Here is a 20,482-nt window from a genome sequence, read left to right as displayed (position 1 = left end):
TAAACAAATAAAACAAAAATTATCCAGATGTTAGTTGACTCTCTCATATTACCCCCCACTTCCCCCACTTTTTTTTTCTTTGCTGTAGGCGAACTTTTCTGACACCTTCTTTTCTAGGCTACTTAAAATGAAAATTATGAATCTTTTACATTGAAAAATAGTATCCATTTCAACATATAAAATTCATTTGACTTTAAAAGAGTTTTTTATGTACTTGTGTCCCTTTCACTGTCCAGTGATTAGTTTATCTCTCAAGCTGTTTGCAGAAACAGAGTTTTTGTCTTGGCTTAAATGACTGTATAAAATTGGTAGTCTTTTACATTATTTACCTAATGTACCTGTGGTTAGTAACATAACCATGTAAAAACCATGCATGGAGAAAACTTTGTCATTATTATAGTATTATTCTTTGGTACGTGAGATCAGTATTTTGATTCTTAAAAACTTACGTATAAGTACATGTATACTTGTGTAATAATATAGATGTATTAATATAATGATGGCTTCATTAGTTCCATTGGTTTTTATAAGGGAAAATTCTGAAATAGATCTGAGTCCTTGCTTTGAGATACCTTTCAGCCTTCTCACATAGGAAAATAGAGAAACCACAAATCTTCTTTCCTTTTATGACAGACTGAAATATTGGTGGAAAGAAAATGTAGAATAAAATCTATGGCCCTACTTAGAAGGAGAAGAGCTGTGATATAGCTGAGCTATGTCTTGCTAAAACAGCTGCTGTATTCACCGTGGTGGAGAAGTGGTAACGAGTTGTCAGTCATAAGTAATGCCATCTTGAGAGAGAAGTTGCACCTGTCAGCATGGCAAGGCTACAGCCGCTCCAAAACAAAATGACACAGAAATCCACAAGCATGACATAACAGATTGAAGAACTCACACATTTTAAGTTTAAATACGGTTCTGTTTCTTCTCATTTAAGAAAGTTTCTGTTAGCAGTTTCAAAAGTAAGTAGGAAGAGCTTTCAGGCCTCTGACTTCACATGGTACTAAAGAGAACACAAATACTCAATATGTCAAAGCAAAATTGGAGTCTCCATATGAATCACAAAAATTCTCCATCCATTATCTAATTAATGAAGTGAGACCATATTGTTGCATAACGATTTATTGCTTTTTTTATTAACTATTTAATTCCTGTAGGACAAAATGGACCAGTTGCTACAGATGTTGCAAAGTACAGATCCCAGTGATGATCAGCCAGATCTTCCAGAGTTACTTCATCTTGAAGGTAAACTTTGTTTTCCATTAACCTTACATGTAAAGAATAATCAGAGGTTATATCTAGTGTTCTGTTACAGAATGGTTTTATATTTAAAATCAATTGGAAATGATATAAAAAATGTTAACTCCACTCCTCTGTGACCCAATCTCACTTATATGAATATCCATGAGAGATATGCTTTCTTTTGCTGTGTTTTCTTAAATTTCTTTAAATCTTGTTATCTTAGCAATGTGTCACCAGATGGGACCTCTCATTGACGAAAAGCTGGAAGATATTGATAGGTAAAAGAACGTGCTGTATCTCTGTTGTATATCTTCTTCCCTGAAGTTCTCTTTAAGTGCATATTGGGATAGAGCTGCCTTTTTATTATTTTTTTATTTTAAAGATATGCCAGAAGAACCAGTTCTCATTCAGTTGTTTTCCACTATAGATAAGGGAATTAGAATTAGATACATCTGCCTATTTTTTTTAAGGTGAGCATTTATTTGACCTTAATTATATTAGTCTTTTTAAAAAATAATGGTTACCTATTGTAATCATTGTAATGCTGTAAGTGGCATTACCAGAGCTCACAAATGTCCCACCCATCTGTTATTTACTAGGGATACCTAGTTATTTCAAGGTAAAGTCAAGTACAATAATCTGGAGTTCTCCCAGCATAGTACCTTAAGCAGTTTTGGTTATCTTGGAGCTAAAATACAGGATATTTTCTGCCATAACGTTAAATTTTTAGTAATGTCTGCTTATATTACTTTTTGCTATTTTATGTGCCTTCTTATTTAGAACATCGTATCATTTAAATAGCAGTTGTGTTTGAAATTACTGTGTAATATTTCAGAAAACATTCAGAACTCTCAGAACTTAATGTTAAAGTGATGGAAGCACTTTCACTGTATACCAAGTTAATGAATGAAGATCCAATGTATTCCATGTATGCAAAATTACAGAATCAGCAGTATTATATGCAGTCATCTGGTGTTTCTGGTTCTCAGGTAAGCTTTTAAAAATTCAAGTATATCAGTTTATTTTATATTTTATTTTTTTAAAAGATTTTGTTTATTTTAGAGAGTGAGCACGTGAGTGGAGGGTGGGGCAGAGGGAAGGGGAGAGAGAATCTCAAGCAGACTCCCCACTGAGCGAGGAGCATGACTCAGAGCTCAATCTCAGACGCTGAGATCATGACCTGAGCCAAAATCAAGAGTTGAATGCTTACCAACTGAGCTACCCAGGTAGCCCTTCAAGTATATCATTTTAAATTCTCAATATATTTGAGATTATTTGGAATAGCTGTGTTTTTGTAAAATGTGAAACTTTCTGAAAGTAATCTTAGAATATAAGTTTAAAATAATTTTTTACTTGATAAGGACAATGTATAATACACTAATTATTCCAGTAATTCTTTTTAAGAAGTTGTTTTTCTTCAAGGGTGTGCATCAGAATCACTAATCAAACTTAAAAAAACAAAAATACAGGTTCCTTGGCTCCACCCGAAACCTATTAAAGTGTTCAAGAGTAAGGCCCAAACATCTATATATTTCTAAAACTTCATATGTAATTATCTGGTTAAGAAGCACATTTTTTTTGTCTGTTTACTAAGTTATTACTAAATTTTTCTGGGTATCTACAGTTTTTGGTTTTATATTAAGTTGCTTTAATCTGAGTTTTTCCCTCTCCTTTATATGAAAAGATGTAGAGTGTAATATAGAGCCCTTTTCCACCCTTACTCACCCCAAGGAACTATTTTAAGAGCCCTATTTCCATAAACTCAGCAAGTTTACTGTATAGGGAATAATTAGCCAGGCACTCCATTTTACTTATGCAGAGTGGCACAGACGTTGTGCAGTTAATTTTTTTCTTAAAAAATGGCCCACTTCCCCAGAAATGAGGGGCCAGATGCCTGGGGCTGAGCAGTCAGATTTGAACAACATGGGGCTAGGTGACACCTATTCATGGCTCTTGATACCAGTTTGAGAAAGAAACAAAAACTCTTTATGTTTCATTTGCAAAGTACAAAAAACAATGCGTTTAAGAAGACTGGAATAGCTCTGTTTATAATTAAGAACTTCTGTATTCTCATGTATGGTGAGTCTCTTATGGCTTAAAAGAAGTGCTAAGATGATTGTCTTATCTCCTGATAACTGTGTTACTACTATTTTAACAGCTGGTAAGAGTCTCACTGCATAGACAGTGGAGTTCTCTTTTCAGATATATGAAATGGAAGGATCTAGTGAATACTGTAGAAAATTAGAATATTATGTGTGTTTAAAATTTTGGGCATTTAAGAAGTCTCTTTAGATTAAAATAAGTATGGTTTTTAGATGCGTGAGTGGTCAAACAATAGCCAAAGGCCAAATCCAGCCTCCCATGTCTTTTTTTTTTTTTAAATAAATTTTTGCTGTAACTTAGCAATTCTCACTCGTTTAAAAATTGTTTCTGGCTGCTTTCTATATGGGCAGAGTTCCGAGAGGCCCACAAAGCCTAAAATATTTATTATCTGGACTTTTGTAAAAATGTTTGCTGACCCCTGCTTTTGAAAGCTAACTTTCAAAAGTCATTTAGGGACTTAATTTGTTCACTAAACTGTAATGTATTTGTCTTTCTCTATCTGACTTATTTGTTCACTAAACTGTAATATAGGAAATACAAATTGTATCTATAAGTAAATGCAGTCTATTGACATGAAACAGTGAATTCAAAGACACTTCTTAAACATTTTTTGGGATTCCTTTTAGGAAAGTACTTAAAATATCGGTATGGAAAGAGAGATGATATTAGTATAAAGTTTCAAGGTAAGTTCCTTTACTGCTTCTGTATGAGATAAACACGAGTTTAACTCGTGTTTACCCAAGAACAAAAATCATCAGAACCTCACTTCACTGAAAAGTATTTTTTTAAATGCCTATCAGAAGAAGTAACTTTCAAAAAGATTTCAGAGATTTCATTGTTCGCTTTGTAATTGAATGCCTTTACAAAGAAATTTTGGCATACCTTTTAAAATCTTAGAAAATGTATTTTTTTCTTTTTTCTTTTTTTTTTTTTATCATAAACTGTTCTAGGTCTATCCAGGGCCTCCCCAAAGTGGTGCTTACCTGGTTGCAGGGAGTGCGCAGATGAGCCATCTCCAGAGCTACAGTCTTCCCCCAGAGCAGCTGTCTTCTCTCAGCCAAGGAGCAGTTCCACCATCTGTAAACGCAGCCCTTCCCAGTCAGCAGACTCAGGCTTCTTACCCTAAGTAATTTGATTTTTGACTGTTGTTTCACTGTTGTTTGGAGTTAGTGCTGTTATAACTCTTAAATGCCTCCAAATCACCTGTAACCATAAGAGCTGCATAAGAAAAACCTAGGATAGATGCCATCACTAATACCAGATGGTCAGCCCTGTGTGTGGTGATGAGTGGGTTCTACATGAACCCCTGCCTTGTTGCATTACTAGCCAGCAAGCTAGTCTTCTGTCTTACTGACTCATTGAACTGCTCTATTCAAGTCTTGGTTCTGTATTTTTAAAATTTCCTATCATTTTTCTTTTTATCAAGGTGAAATTGGCATGTAACATTATGTAAGTTTCACATGTACATTTTAATTCTTTATCTGTATGCACTATAAAGTCTAGTTACATCTATCACTATTCAGTTGACCTCCTTCAGCCATTCCACCCACCCCCACATCCTCTTCCCTTCTGGTAACTTCCAGTCTGTTCTCTGTAGGAGTTTGGTTTGGTGGTTGTTGGGGTTTTTTTTTTTTTTTTAGATTCCACATATGAGTGAAATCATGTATTTGTCTTTCTCTGACTTATTTTACTTACCATGACAATACTTTTAAGTTCCATGCATGCTGTCTCAAATGGTAAGATTTCATTTTTTTTATGCCTGAGTAGTATATATACACTACATATACTACTACTACTACTACTACTACACACACACACGCGCACACACACACACACGCGCGCGCACACACGCGCGCACGCACACACACGCGCGCACACGCACACACACGCACGCGCACGCACACACACGCGCGCACACGCACACACACACGCGCGCACACACACACACGCACACACACCATCTTCTTTATCGATTAATACATCAGTGGACGTTTTGGTTATTTCCATTTCTTGGCTATTGTAAATAATCCTGCAGTGAACATAAGGGTGGATATATCTTTTCAAATCAATATTTTCATATTCTTCAGGTAAATACCCAGAAGAAGAACAGCTGGATCATATAGTTGTTCTATTCTTAATTTTTTGAGGAATCTCCATACTGTTGGTTGCACCACTTTACATTCCCACCAACAGTATACAATGATTCCCTTTTTTGTACTGCCTCATCAACACTTGTTATTTCTTGTCTTTTTGATAATACCCATTCTAATTGGTGTAAGGTGATAATCTCATTGTGATTTTGATTTGCATTTCCATGATAATTACTGATGTTGAACATCTTTCCTGTGCCTCTTGGCCATCTTTAGGTCTTCTTTGGAAAAATGTTTATTCATATTATCTTCCCACTTTTAAATTGGATTGTTTGGTTTCTTGTTGTTGAGTTATATGAATTCTTTATATATTTTGGATATTAATCCCCTGTCAGATATATGAGTTGCAAAAACCTTCTCCCTTTCCATAGGTTGCCTTTTCATTTTGATGATGGTTTCTTCCGCTGTGCAGAAGAAGCTTATTTTGATGTAATCCCATTCATTCATTCATTTTTTTTTGTTTGTTTCTCTTGCCTTTGAAGTCAGATCCACAGAGATATTGATAAGACTGATGTCAAAAAGCTTATTACCACCTGTGTATTCTTCTAGGAAATTTATGGTATCAGGTTTTTATATTCAAGTCTTTAATCCATTTTGAATTAACTTTTGTGTATGGTGTAAGCTGGTAGTCCAGTTTCATTCTTTTGCATTTGGCTGTCCAATATTGCCAACACCATTTACTGAAGATGCTGTCCTTTCTACATTGTATATTCTTGGCCTCTTTGTTGTAAGTTTATTGTCCATATGTGTGCAGGTGTAATTCTGAGCTCTCAGTGACATCCCACTGATCTGTGTGTCTCTTTTTATACCAATACTATGCTGTTTTGATTACTGTAGCTTTGTAGTATAGTTTTAAATCAGGGAACATGATACCTCCAGCTTTGTTGTTCTTTCTCAAAGTTGCTTTGGCTATACAGGAATTTTTTTGGTTCCATACAAATTTTAGAACTGTTTGCTCTAGTTCTGTAAAAAATGCCCTTGGCATTTCATTAGAGATTATAATGAATCTATAGATTGCTTTGGGTAGTATGGAGACTTAACAACAGTAATTCTTCTAATCTGTGAGCACAGAATATCCTTCCATTTATTTGTGTCATCTTCAGTTTCTTTCATCAGTGTCTTACAGTTTTTAATGTACAAGTCTTTCACCTCCTTGGTTAAATTTATTCCTAGGTGTTTTATTTTTTTTTTTGATGCAGCTGTAAGTGGGATTATTTTCTTAGTTTCTCTTTCCAATAAGTCATTATTAGTATATAAGAATGCCACAATTCTGTATTTTGATTTTGTGTGTTTATAAAATCTTTGTTAAGTGTCCTTTGACTACTGGATTCATGTACTCTAACAAATTTTTGGTGGTGTCTTTTGGCTTATCTGCATATAGTATCCTGTCATCTACAAATAGTGACAGTTTTACTTCTTCCTTTTCAATTTGGATGCATTCTCCTCTTCTCTTCTCTTCTCCCTCTTCTCTCTACTCTTCTCCCTTCCTCTTCCCACTTTCTTTTTATTTCTTGGCCTAATTGCTGTGGCTAGGACATCCAATAGTATTTGAATAAAAGTGGGCAGAGTGGGCATCATTGTCTTGTTCATGATCTTAAAAGAAAAGCTTTCTTTTACCATTGAGTATAATGTTAGCTGTGGCTGTGTCATTATGTGTTTTCTTATGTCCAGTAATGGTCCCTCTGTACCTATTTATTGAGAGTTTTCATCGGATGCTTTTTCTGCATCTGTTGAAATGGTGGGATTTTTAAATTTTTATTTATTTGTTTGCTTATTTGTGAAGGAGTGGAGGATGATGGGAGGGGCAGAGGGAGCAACAGAATCTTAAGCAAGCTCCATACCCAGCATGGAGCCTGACACGGGGTTGGATCCCAGGATCCTGAGATGATGACCTGAGCCGAAATCAGGAGTCACACCCTTAACTGACTGAACCACCCAGGCACCCCTGAAATGATCATGATTTTTATTAGTTTTGTTAGTGTGGTATATCATGTTGTTTGATTTGTGGATATTGAGGTATTCTTGCATCCCTGGAATAAATCCCACTTGACGTCATAGTGTATGATCCTTTTAATGTATTGTTGAATTTGGTTTGTTAATATTTTGTTGAATTTTGCATCAGTGTTCATCAGTGATAGGCTTGTAATTACCTGTGTGTGTGTGTGTGTGTGTGTGTGTGTGGGTGGGTGGGTGTGGTTTCCTTATCTGGTTTTGGTATCAGAGTAAGGCTGGCTTCAAAAACTGGTTTTAGAAGTATTCCCTCCTCTTCAGTTTTTTGGAAGAGTTTGAGAAGGATAGGTATTAAATCTTCTTTGAATGTTTGGTAGAATTCACCAGTGTGAGGGTGTTTGGTCCTGGACTTTTGTTTGTTGAGAGGTTTTTGATGGCTGTTTCAATCATACTACTAGTAATGTCTATTCATATTTCCTATTTCTCTGTGATTCAGTCGTAGAAGATTGTTTCTAGTAACTCTTCCATTTTTTTCTAGGTTTTCCAATTTGTTGGCATATGTTTATAGTCGTTGCTCTTCATCCTTTTCATTTCTGTGGTGTTAGTTAAAACTTTTTTCATTTCTGATTTTATTAGAGCCTTCTCTTTCTCTCTTGGTTTGTCTAGCTACGGTTTGAGTTTCTTTATCTTTTCAAAGAACCAGCTCTTAGTTTCATTGACTTTTTTTTTTAATGTGCCTATTTAATTTATTTCTGCTCTGATCTTTAGTATTTCCTTCCTTTTCTTGACTTTGTGCTTCATTTGCTCTTTTTCCAACTCCTTTATATGGAAGATTAGACTGTTTGAGATTTTCTTATATCTCGAGGTATGCCTGTATTGCTTTGATCTTCTGTCTTAAAACCGCATTTGCAGCATCCCATAGATATTTCTGTTCATTTGTCTCAAGGTATTTTTTGATTCTTTTTTGATTTCTTTATTTATTTAGTGATGTTTAGTAGCATATTGTTTAATCTCATCTATTTGTAGTTTTTCCAGTTTTCTTCTCAGAGAAGATGCTTGATATGATTTCAGTTTTCTTGAATTTATTGAGACTTGTTTTGTAGTCTAACATGTGATCTGTCCTAGACTATGTTCCATATGCATTTGTGAAGAATGTGTATTCTGTTCCTTTTGGATGTGTGTTCTGTAATTTTCTATTAAGTACATCTGGTCTAATGTGTTGGTTAAGGCTGATGTTTTTTAATTGACTTTCTGTTGGGATGATCTACCCATTGATATAAGTAGGATGTTAAAGTCCCCTACTGTTACTGTATTACTGTCCATTCCTCTCTTTAGGTCTGTTAATATTTACTTTATATATATTATTGCTCCTATGTTGGATGCATATATATTTATAAATGTTGTGTTTTCTTTTGGATTGACCTTTATATCATTATGTAATGCCCTTTGTCTATTATTATAGTCTTTTTTTTAAAAAAAGGTTTTATTTATTTATTTGAGAGAGTACAAGCGTGGGGGATGCAGAGGGAGAGGGAGAAGCAGACTCCCTCCTGAGCAGAGAGCCTGACATGGGGCTCAATCCCAGGACCCTGAGATCATGACCTGAGATGAAGACTGATGCTTAATGGACTGAGCCACCCAGGCTCAGTTTAGTTATAGTCTTCTAATGCATATTTTGTCTAATGTGAGTATAGCTCCTTCAGCTTTCTTTTTGTTTCCATTTGCATGGAATATCTTTCTCTAGCCCTTCCCTTTCAGTCTGTTTCTGTCCTTACTTTGAAATAAGTCTTTTGTAGGCTGCATATAGATGGGTCATGTTTTTTTATCTATTCCATCTTTTTTGATTAGAGAGTTTAGTCCATTTACATTTAAAGTAGTTATTGATAGGTATATATTACCTGCCATTTTGTTAGTTGTTTTCTGGCTATTTTCATAGTTCCTCTCTGTTCCTTTTCTTTCTCTCCTCTCTTGTGGCTTGATGGCTTTCTTTAGTGTATGTTTAGATTTTTCTTCTCATTTTCTTTTGTATATTTACTTTATGTTTTTGCTTTGTGGTTACCATAAGGTTCACATATAACTTGCTGTGCATATAACTTTGTTTTGACTTGATAGCAACTTAAATTTGAACACATTTCAAAACTTTACATTTTTCCCTCTAGTCCCGTTTTTTATATTTTTGGTGTGTCATTTTGCATTTTTTATTTTATATGTCCCTTAACTAATTATTGCAGTTTTAGTTAATTTTACTATTTTTGTATTTTAATCTTCATACTTGCTTTATAAGTGATTGATATGCCTTTACTATATATTTACCTTTTCCAATGAGATTTTTACTTTTGTATGTTTTCTTGTTATTAATTAGTGCCATTTCTTTTTAGGTTAAAGTCATCCCTTTAACATGTCTTGTAAAGCCAGGTTTAGTGGTGATGAATTCCTCTAGCTTTTGCTTATCTGAAAAACTTTGATTCTCCTTCAATTCTGAATGATAATCTTGCTTGGTAGAGAATTCTTGGTTGGAGTTTTTTTTTCCATTAGCACTAGGAATACTGTCTTCTTTCTGTAGTTTCTGCTGAAAAATCTGCTGATAGCCTCATGGGGTTTTTCTTGTATGAATAAGTTGTTTTTCTTTTTGTGCTTTAGGATTTTCTCTTTATCTTTAACTTTCACCATTTTAATTATAACATATCCTGGTGTGTATCTTTTGGGTTCATCTTCTTGGGAACTCTCCAAGCTTCCTGGACCTGCATGTTCATTTCATTCTCCAAATTAGTGAAGTTTTCAACTGTTGTTTCTTCAGATAAGTTTTTTGGTGTTTTGTGTCTTCTCCTTCTGGGATCCTGTAATAGGAATGCTATTCTGCCTGATATTTTACTCAAGGTGTTCATTTGTTTTTATTCTTTTTTTCTGTTCCTTCTGGATGAGTTCTCATTGCTTTATATTACAACTTTGGATTCATCCAGGCTGCTGTTGTACCTGCCCAGTATATTTTTCAGTTCAGTTACTGTATTTTTCAATTCTGTAACTTTTGTTGGGTACTTTCTTATATTTTCTGTCTGTTTGTTGAAGATATCACTTTGTTCATCCATTCTTCTCCTGAGTGTGATGAGCTTCCTTATGACCATTACTTTGAACTCTATCAGTTTGCTTATTGCTGTTTCATTAATGTCTTTTTCTCATATTTTTTCTTGTTCTTTCATTGGAACATAATTCCTCTGTTTCTTCATTTTGCCTGACTCCTGTGTTTTTTTCTTTGTATTAGGTAAATTAACTACTTCTCTCTGTCTTGAAGGAGTGGCCTTGTGTAGGAAATTTCATGTAGAGCACACAAGCACAATCCCTTCTGAGCAGAGCTCGGTGCTTACCGGGTGTCCCCTGTGTGGACTGTGTGTGCGTGTCTGCTGTGTCAGGGCCCAGTCTGTGGTGTGGGTCTGGTAGGCACTTCAAGATTATGAAGTGGTTCTTGTTTACATATGGTGTAGGCCCTTCTCAAATTTGTGTTGTAGTGCTGGATTTTGAGTGAGTCTGCATGGCTAGCTCTTTAAGAACGAGTTTCTTTGTTCCCTACAGTCTGTGGTTTTCCTGGATATAATTGCCATTGGTTTTCAAAGCCCAACATTTTGGGGGCTCCCTTCATGTGGGATCTAAAGGTTAGATCTCTCCTCAGGGAAAATGTATGTATATTTGAGATCTCTTCCAATTGTGGATCACAGTACCTGGGATGGGGTTTTTTGTCCAGATGGTGTCTCTGCCTCTCCTGTCTTTCTCAGTGGTTTTTGTCCTTTGTTGCAGAGCTTCTGTTTGTCCAGTTTTCTGGTCTTTTTAAGATTAAGTTATTTCATATGTAGTTGTGTATTTGTTACACTCATGGATTGGAGTGACTTTAGGGTCTTCTGTACTGCCATCTTGAACCCAACCCATAATTTGGTTTTGTTTTTATTTGAGTATATGATGATATTCGAAGGACTTTAATGAAACTTAAATTTGGTAACTATAATTTATCCTCCACAAATTTCGTATAAAATCTAAATGTTTTTATCATTTTTCTGGAATTTACAGTTCTGGGATGTCTCCTAAGACAGATATTTCCTTCTTTTTGCCCTGTGTCAGAATTTAGTATATTACAGCAAGATAAACCGTTTGAAAGGAGAGATACAAGAAATCATATGCTTCTATAGTTCACGCTTCTGCTAGCTGAATATGAAATAACAGACCAATGTTTTGGCTATTTACTTATAATGCCTCCAGTCATAGTTAAGTGATTATATATGATAAAATTTACAATTACGTGTTTCTTCTGCTTCAGTCGGAATTTAAACTGAAGTCTTTTGAAGTGAATAAAATATAGGCATTAAGAATTCAGTGTGTCATTCTAAAAGTTATGATATTCTGACTCATAACAGAAGTTTCTTGGTGGCATAGGCACAGTTTGTAGAAACCTTTCCATCAGTGTTGAAGTTGCCCGGGAATGCCACTATACTACCATCACTGTTGTATTATCCATCCTCAAAAGGGTCACACTGGGGATGCTTGGGGATTTTTACACATCATTTTGTGATCACATTTAGTATTCCTAAGTGGCCTTAAGAGGAAGGGTAATGGGGAGGCCTATTATAGACATCAAAAGACAGGGCATTTCCTACTGGGTTATATAGCATAGGAGAAAAAAAATGTTAGGTATAGCTCTTTCTCTTCTAGGACTTTTTTTTTTTAGTTGAAATTTGATGAAAATGAATACCCTTACATGGAAAATAAGCAAATTGGTAAGGAATAACATGCTTTTTAGAAAACTAGATACAGAGTAGGTGGGTATTGTTGAGAATGTGCATGAGTTAATGTAGATACTTTACTATTAGCCAGAAATGCTGTCTCTCTTCCAGCTAGTCTGTTGTTACTGTGTCACATACTGCTCTAACACCCTTGTTAATAGAGCTGACTTCCGAACCATTTTTTGGTCAGGGTCTTGAGAAATTGTCCTTGGAGATAATCCATTGGTGGGTGCTTAAACTGTGTAATGCTATAGCACTGTAGCATCGTGTTGCTTTTTTGCTGTGGGTTGCTCTGTCTGCTTCAGCAGTGAGCATGTGAAATCCCTGATGCAGGTCCTACTCTGTATTCTGGGGCCTGATTCCACTGATACACCGTAGCTATCAGTGTCTGCTCTCAAGAAACACAGGCACATTTCAATAGGTGCCTTTTAGAGGTGCCTGGTAGAACATTTCCTGGAAATATTTAGCCCTCTGTACCTGGCAAATTCCTCTTTATTCTGTAGTTCTTATTCTTGGCTCACCTTCATCTTTCCCAGAGTGCCTCTTTTACCTTCCCGCCTCTCCAACAGTGTTCCTCTTCTGTTGCTGTCACAGGACCCCAGCACAGTGTGTACTGTCTTGTTGCTTTTTTAATTGTTTATATTCCCACTGAACTATTGTATATTGAGAGCTGGAGCTAAGTCTCTTTCACCTTTGTATGCACACTATGTAGCATAGAGTTTTACACCTGCTGGGAACTCAGTAAATATTTGATAAATAAATGTTTAAGTGTTGGTGGGAATTTCAAGTGCTATATTAGGCCAGTGAGATATATTTTTTAATTCCTTGCAAAGGCTTCACAAAGGCTTTGAGGAAGTTTTTAAAAAGATATATACACACACGTATGTATAACATATATTTATAAATATATAAAAAATGTGTTTTGTGTGTTTAAATGAGGAAATTGATGACAAAGTAAATGTAGGATAATGAATTTGGACAAAGTAAATGTAGGAAAACGAAATTGGGAGGAGCAAGAATTGGGGTTGGAAGTATACTTGATAGAGGTGTACTGCAGATTCGACTTGAGCTTTGTAATTACAAATTATAGTCAATGAGGAATTATTTTTTTCTTTTATTTTTGGTAGGCAGGTTTTTAAGTGTCCCTTAGTTCATACCTAGAAGGCAATTTCTTATTCTTTTATATATAATTTCGGTTCTAGGGTCATCACTTGTCCAGACTTCTGTTACCCTAGGACAATCTTACTGATAATTTGGTAACATGATACTGATGCAGTTTCCTAAACCTTCCTGTAGCAATGATGGCAGTGATAGTACTAAGGTGACCAGAGCTATGTACTTTTCTCTTATTTCAGTTTACTTCTATTAAACAGATGTTTACTGAACATTTCGTCTCTGCCAGAGTATGATTTAGAATTTTTTCAGCTTTTTTACGATATGATCGACATAAAACATTGTATAAGTTTAAGGTGTACAACTTGTTGATTTGATACATCTATATGTTATAAAATGATTACCACTCCATAGTATTAGCTACCACCTCCATCCCCTCATTTAGTTACCATTTCTTTTTTTGTGGTGAGAACATTTAAGATTTACTCTTAGCAGCATTCATGTGTATGATACAATGTTATTAGTTAGAACCACCATGCAATATTATTAGGTCCCCAGACTTGTTCATCTTATAACTGAAAGTGTGTACCCTTTGTTCAGTATTTCCCCATTTTTAGCAACCCCCAAGCCCTACTAACTACCCCTCTCCTCTGAGTTTGACTTTTTTGGATTCCACATATAAGTGAGATCATATGACATTTGTCTTTCTGTATCTTACTTATTTTACTTAGCACAATGTCCTTATGTCTCATCCAAGTTGTCACAAATGACAGGATTTCCTTCTTTCTGTGGTTGATATTTCCATTGTGTGTGTGTGTGTGTACCCCACATCTTTATCCATTCATCCAATGACAAACACTTAGGTTGTGTCCATATCTTGGCTATTGTGAGTAATGCTGCAGTGAAAATGAGAGTGCAGATAATCTGCTAGGTCCTGATTTCAGTTCCTTTGAATATATATCCAGAATTAGGACTGCTGGATCATATGGGAGTTCAATTTTTAATTTTGGGGGGGGGACCTTCATACTCTTTTCCATAGCACTACACCGGTTTACATTCCCAGTAACACTGCCCAAGGATTCTCTTTTCCCATAGCCACTTTAACAGGTGTGAGGTGATATCTCATTATGCTCTTCATTTCCATTTCCCTGATGATTAATAATATTGAGCATTTTTCATGTACCTATTGATCATTTTATGTCTTCTTTGAAAACCTGTATATTCAATTCCCCTGTCCATTTTTTAATTGGGTTGTTAGTTTTTTTGCTGTTGAGTTATATGAGTTCTTTATATATTTTGGATATTAATCTTTTATTAGATATATGATTTTCTCCCATTCTGTAGATTGACTTTTCATTTTGTTGACTGTGTCTTTTGCTATGCATTTTAGTTTGATGTACTCCCACTTGTTGATTTTTATTTTTGTTGCTTATGCTTTTGTTATCATAGCCAGGAAATTGCTGCCAAGACCAATGTCAAAGAGCTCTTCATGTTTTCTTCTAGGAGTTTCAGGTCTTAAATATAAGTCTTTAATCCATTTCAGGTTTGTTTTTGTGAATGATATAAGACAGACGTCCAATTTCATTTTTCTGCTTGTGGTTATCCAGTTCTCCCAACACTATTTATGGAAGAGGCTATCTTTTTTTTTTTTTTTTCATTGAATATTCTTGGTTCTCTGGTCAAATGTTAGTTGACCGTTTATAGAGTTTCTTAGCCTCAGGGTGCTTACTGGTTAGTAGATACAGACACAAAAAAATACATAATTATAACAAATTACAAATAGAGGTACTTGCAAGGTGCTTTAGGAGCCTTGTGATTCAGGGAAGATTTACAAGAAAATATGCTCAAGCTTTGTTATTCTTAGCCTGGAGGAAAAAAGAAAGATTTTCTATCATAAGCAAAGACTTGGTAGTATGAAATGGCTTGGTACCCATGGAATGAGTAAACTGAGGAGTTGTGACAGTACATGGCACATTTTGGGGTGTCACTAAAGGATTAAAGTCTTCAGTGGGATGGGGGGGAGATACACTTGGAGTTACTGGCAAGGATAATGAATGGTCCTAGATATGTTAAGGAGGTTGGGTCTTACCTGTGAAAGCTTGTTAAAGGGCTTTAAATGGCAGTAGTATAGATGAATTTTTAGGTCCTAGGTAAGAAGTGGGAGATTGTATATATTAGGCAAGAAATGATTGTCCAACTGCAGGACAAAATGATAAGAGATGGGGAAAGAGTTATTCAGGAGATTAATGAATGATTACATGTGGGTGAAGGTGGGGAGCTAGGGCAGAGCAGCCACAGGAAAGAGAAGTATTGGGTGAATTGCTGGGTTTTGCCCTCAGGTAGATGGCAGAACTATAAATGAGATAGGAAATACAGTACAAAATCGGATGACTGCAGTAATAGCTAACACTTACGGGGTGTTTCAGTAACCACCAGACACTGTGCTGTATGCTTTACGTGTATTATAACTCTTTTATTCTAATAACCTGTGAAGTAGGTACACTGTCACCCATTTGATAGAGGGGAGCCTGAGACACGGAGGGGAGGACTGAAGTCCTACTGAGGTAAGATACAAAACCAGGCATTTTGACCCCACAGAGCTAAACACTTGGTCTCAACGCTGTATCTATTACACTAGTATTGTGACTCTTACTGCTGTAAGTCGTGGCATCAAGTCCAACTTCTTGTTACACTTTACATCTCACAACACAACACATAGAATGATGATGGGTAATGCTTTTAAACCCTTAAGTGGTTACATTAGTAGGTGGAATGTAGCAGTAAATGACTATTATAATAATGAATTTTTGTTTTTTTGCACAGTAGAAGAGGATTGAACTTACAAATGATTTATAAACAGTGTAGCAATTGGAGAAAAGTTTAGAAATAGGCAATATTTTGAAAATTTGGGGCAATTGCCCATTGTATAGATTGTTTTACAATTTTTAATGAAAAGTATGGGAGGAATCTCAGTATTAAAGCTCTTAATATTTTTCTTTGTTTGTTTAGTTAACCTAGTGTCTTACACAGAGTAGAAACTCAAATAGCAGGTTGGGAACAGGAAGAGAGGAAGCAGAGAGCAACGACTCTGAAGGAATGTTTTTGGTGGAATAGGAGCCATGCACAGTGGAAGGTGCTTGGATGGGAGCACTGACCTTGATCAGTTTCAGCAGGAGGGAATGCAGACTCTTATCAGTGGGTGTGGTACGGATAGTAAATGTGGTGGGAGTAGATAGAAGGCCCCTTTTATTTTATTATTATTATTTTTTTAGTTGGGAATGGGGGCAGAGGGAGAGAGATAGAGTCTTAAGCAGGCTCCATGCCCAGTTGCAGAGACTGACTCTGGGCTCCCTCTCACAACCCTGAGATCATGACCTGAATCGAAATCAAAATGATTAACCGACTAAGCCACCCAGGCACCCCAGGAAGCCTCTTAAAATGCTGCTTTATTTTCAGGGAAATAAGAGAAACAAAGTTATTAGGCTTTCATCTCCCTTCGTCGCTAGAACTGCTCTTGTCAAGGACTAGTGATTTCCGTACTGTTAGATCCAATGGTCACTTCCTTTTCAAAATACTGTCTTCACTTGACCATGACCATTCTCTCTTAGTTTTCCTTCCACCTTATTGCCACTCCTCAGTCTTCTTTGCCTAGTGCCTCTTTATCTTCCTTTTTCCTAGGTCTAGGGTTTAAATAAAAACTACTTATTTCTCTGTTCGTAGTCACTCTGTAGGGGATCTCATTCAGGCCCATGACTCTGAACACTGTTGGACCTCTCATTTGGACTCCAGGCCTGTCCATTGTCTTTTGTGAATCTCCTAGGTCTCTCGCTTTATGTGTCTACAACTGTACTTTGATTCTCCCTCCCCAAATCTACTGTAGTCTTCCTTTTCAGTGAATGGCCACTCTGCCAGGTACTCAGTTCTAAAACTTCAGGCAATCTGGACTACTTCCCATTAGCAAATTTTGATGGCACTGCCTTCATAATGCGACCCTTTCCTCTCCTCTTTACCATGTCCACCATGGCTCTAGCTACCTGTCATCTCTCATCTGGACAATTGTAGTAGCTTCCTTTCAGGTATCCTTGTAATCTATCATTGGCCTAAAGTCAGTCTGTTAAAACCTGAATCAAATGCCCTCAGTCTTCTGTCCAAAACCAACCGGTCAGTTATTGTCATCTCACTCAGATATAAGCCAGAATCCTTGTTACGATCTACAAGGCACCACATGTTCTAAGGCTCTCCTCCCGCTTAATTCTGCCCCTTTATGTTATGCTGTGCTCCCCTGTGCTCATTCTTGTCTCCGTCATGGCTGCTTTTCTGCTCCTTGAACATGCCTGGCATTTTCTCTCCTCGAAAGCTTCTGTATTGGCTGTCCTCTTTGCTTGATGTACTTCCCCCCCCTCCACCCTAGATAATCAATATGACTCCCTCTCTCTTGTTTTCCAGCTGTCTTTTGAATGTTGTCTTACCTGAGAGGTCTTGCCCTACCACTGTTCATAAACTGGGATCTCTTGTCCCAGGTGCTGTTGGTCCTCCTACTGTGCTTTATTTTTCTTCCTACCAGTTATTACCACTTGACCCATTATAGATTTAATATCTTTATTCTCCTACTAGAATTTAAGCTCCCTGACGATAAGGACTCTTTTTCCTTCTTTCTTTATAACATCCCAGTGCCTAAATTAGCAAATGTTTGGCTCTTATCTGTATTTAATAAATATTTATGGGATGGATTGAATGAGCGAATGTTTAATGAATAGCTTTCCTGTTTATCTCTAAATGGCTATGTAAGTCAGTATTGATCTAATTGAGTGTTTTTCCCCCCCTCCACAGCACAATGGTCAGTTCTGTTCAAGGAAATACATACCCCAACCAGGCTTCAGTATATAGTCCTCCTCCTGCTGCTGCTGCTGCTGCTGATGTCACTGTGTACCAGAATGCAGGAACTAGTATGTCCCAGGTGCCGAACTATAATTTGACATCATCAACGCTGCCTCAACCAGGAGGCAGTCAACAGCCACCTCAGCCACAGCAACCATATTCTCAGAAGGCTCTGCTATAGGACTTGGGATTCCTGTTTGTGGCAAATATCCGCTAAATGCCGCTGACAATGTTATGAGGTTCTTTAATATCATAAGGTTTGTTTATCCTCAGCTTATAGGAATCTATCTTGGTCTACAGGTTCAAATATTCAAGAAGGTAGAACTCTCTTCAATTTGCACTGACTTTTTAGAGGTTCTCCCTTCCCCTCCCCTAGAGGATTGAAACTACTTACAACATTTAATTCCTTTCATAATATGAAAGAATTGATACCAGATTATTTGTCTCATGAAATTACCTGGTCTGCAAAAGTCAAACTTACAAAAAACTGTTGTGGCAAATGTTATGTACATATATTGCTGTGTAACTTCATTGGTGCCCATTTTGAATCACAGTGGTGATCATGTGAATATATTTAACACTGTTAAATTAATTTACATTGCTATTTTATTTTAATCATGAACAACTACCATGTTTCATAATGTTTTGTGTAAATTTAAGATAATTACACTGTCCCTTTAAACTGCAAGAGAACAAAGCTGTAGCATATTTACGTGAAGGCGTTATGTTGTCCATGTTTCAGTTTCACATTAAACTGAACCTTCCTTGGACTCATTGTGAGCTAAACTTAGGTATTTGATGTCTTTCTGTAGCCTCTGCGTACTACTAGCTGTCATCATACCAGCGTACAGGAGCTAAATTTTTGGTTCACGTACAGCAAATCATGGTGTTCCCTTTTAAACTTTGACATTTCGGCATGATATTTCAGAATATTGTGGGACCATGAGACAAAATTAAGTAGGATCACATTCTTTATATCTTATTTTTAAAGGAATAATGTTGATTTACTTTTTCCTAGTTGAAGATAGTAATTAGATTTCTAAGCTGTATACTGTGTTTATTGGTGGCAGTGACACCAAAGATAGAGGCAATGGATAGAAATTTTTAAACTGGAAAGAAAACATGAATTACACTACATTTTCAAAGTCTCTTGTAATTATTGAGGATATAAACAAAATTTGATTCATCTGTCTTTTCCCACTATTAGTCTTTTAAATGTCTTTAACAATTGTATCCTTTAATTGTTCATTAAAATGAATATAAGTAGATGTTTCAAAGTATTCTATATTCTGGTTTTGCTTAAGAGTTTGTATATTCTTATCTTTCAAACTGGACTTTTGGGGCTCCTCTCAAAGTTCTAATGGAATTATTTTGGCTTCCTATTCAGGAGTATTTTTGGATGAAGGCTTTCCTTTTGATCTACATGAAATATGTTTTCCACTGACATTTTAATCTTCTTAAATGTTTATCATTTCCCTAGTTGTGCTATACTGCTATTTAACACTATTTAAACAAATGAAAAATTGAGTTCAGCATTATATTAAATGAATTGACTTAACATGTTTCACACCATAAATGAACATTTAATTTGTATTTTCTAAGACTACTGTAATCAGGTAACTTGTTCCTTTTCTTTTTGACAAATGGTTCCATCTGTGGCAAGTAATCTTAATGGTGACTAATGTTATAGGTTCAAATTTACAAGCATCATCTTCAACTTCAGTATGTCACCCTAGTGTTGTGTTATCCTGAGTTTAGAGTATGTTTCCCTCAAAACAGTAATTTTAAAACTTGAATTCACACTTTACACTAAAAACATTTTTAATATATTGTTTCTTGATAAACATTGTCAAACAGATTATAATCTTTTTCACTCCAATTTGAATATTCTAGTTTAACTGATAGACTTTTTGCCAAGTCATGTTGTATTTTTCTCTTTGTCTTTTGATAAATTTCTGTTTACCAATGGCAAATGTATCATTTTCCCAGTTTATCTTGATATCCTTCATGCTATAACATCAATTATACAGTCTCTAGTATGCTTCTTGACCTATAAAAGTCAATGAATGGTGAGATTAAAAAAAGCTGCCCTTATTACAATGCATATACATTTTTCTTACCTATTACTAGCCTTATAAAGGTTTAAATGATGAGCACTTAAAATTGATACTATATTAGTTTGTGCTTTGCATTTATTTGGTATAAAAATACCAGATAGAAAAATTCCAATGGAAAGGAACCCCTGGATTTTCCATCATTCCGATGACATATCAAGGATAG

General features: G+C 35.9%; 1 protein-coding gene across 1 annotated transcript in view; it reads left to right on the top strand.

Moving 5' to 3' along the window:
* The window catches only part of STAM (signal transducing adaptor molecule), a 92,417-nt gene extending 73,429 nt beyond the window's left edge, over nt 1-18,988 (top strand). Inside the window, exons 10-14 of the mRNA XM_028114187.1 lie at nt 1,158-1,245; nt 1,466-1,520; nt 2,078-2,231; nt 4,296-4,471; nt 18,155-18,988. Coding sequence (XP_027969988.1) covers nt 1,158-1,245; nt 1,466-1,520; nt 2,078-2,231; nt 4,296-4,471; nt 18,155-18,383 — 702 coding nt within the window. The 3' untranslated portion in view covers nt 18,384-18,988. The remainder of the gene's footprint in view (nt 1-1,157; nt 1,246-1,465; nt 1,521-2,077; nt 2,232-4,295; nt 4,472-18,154) is intronic.
* Nucleotides 18,989-20,482: the final 1,494 nt, after the last annotated feature.

The sequence above is a fragment of the Eumetopias jubatus genome, unplaced genomic scaffold (assembly GCF_037043125.1).
Source record: "Eumetopias jubatus isolate StellerSeaLion01/CBP00866 unplaced genomic scaffold, mEumJub1_p1.0 scaffold_8, whole genome shotgun sequence".
NCBI lineage: Eukaryota > Metazoa > Chordata > Mammalia > Carnivora > Otariidae > Eumetopias > Eumetopias jubatus.
This window is presented reverse-complemented; position numbering and strand designations above follow the sequence as displayed.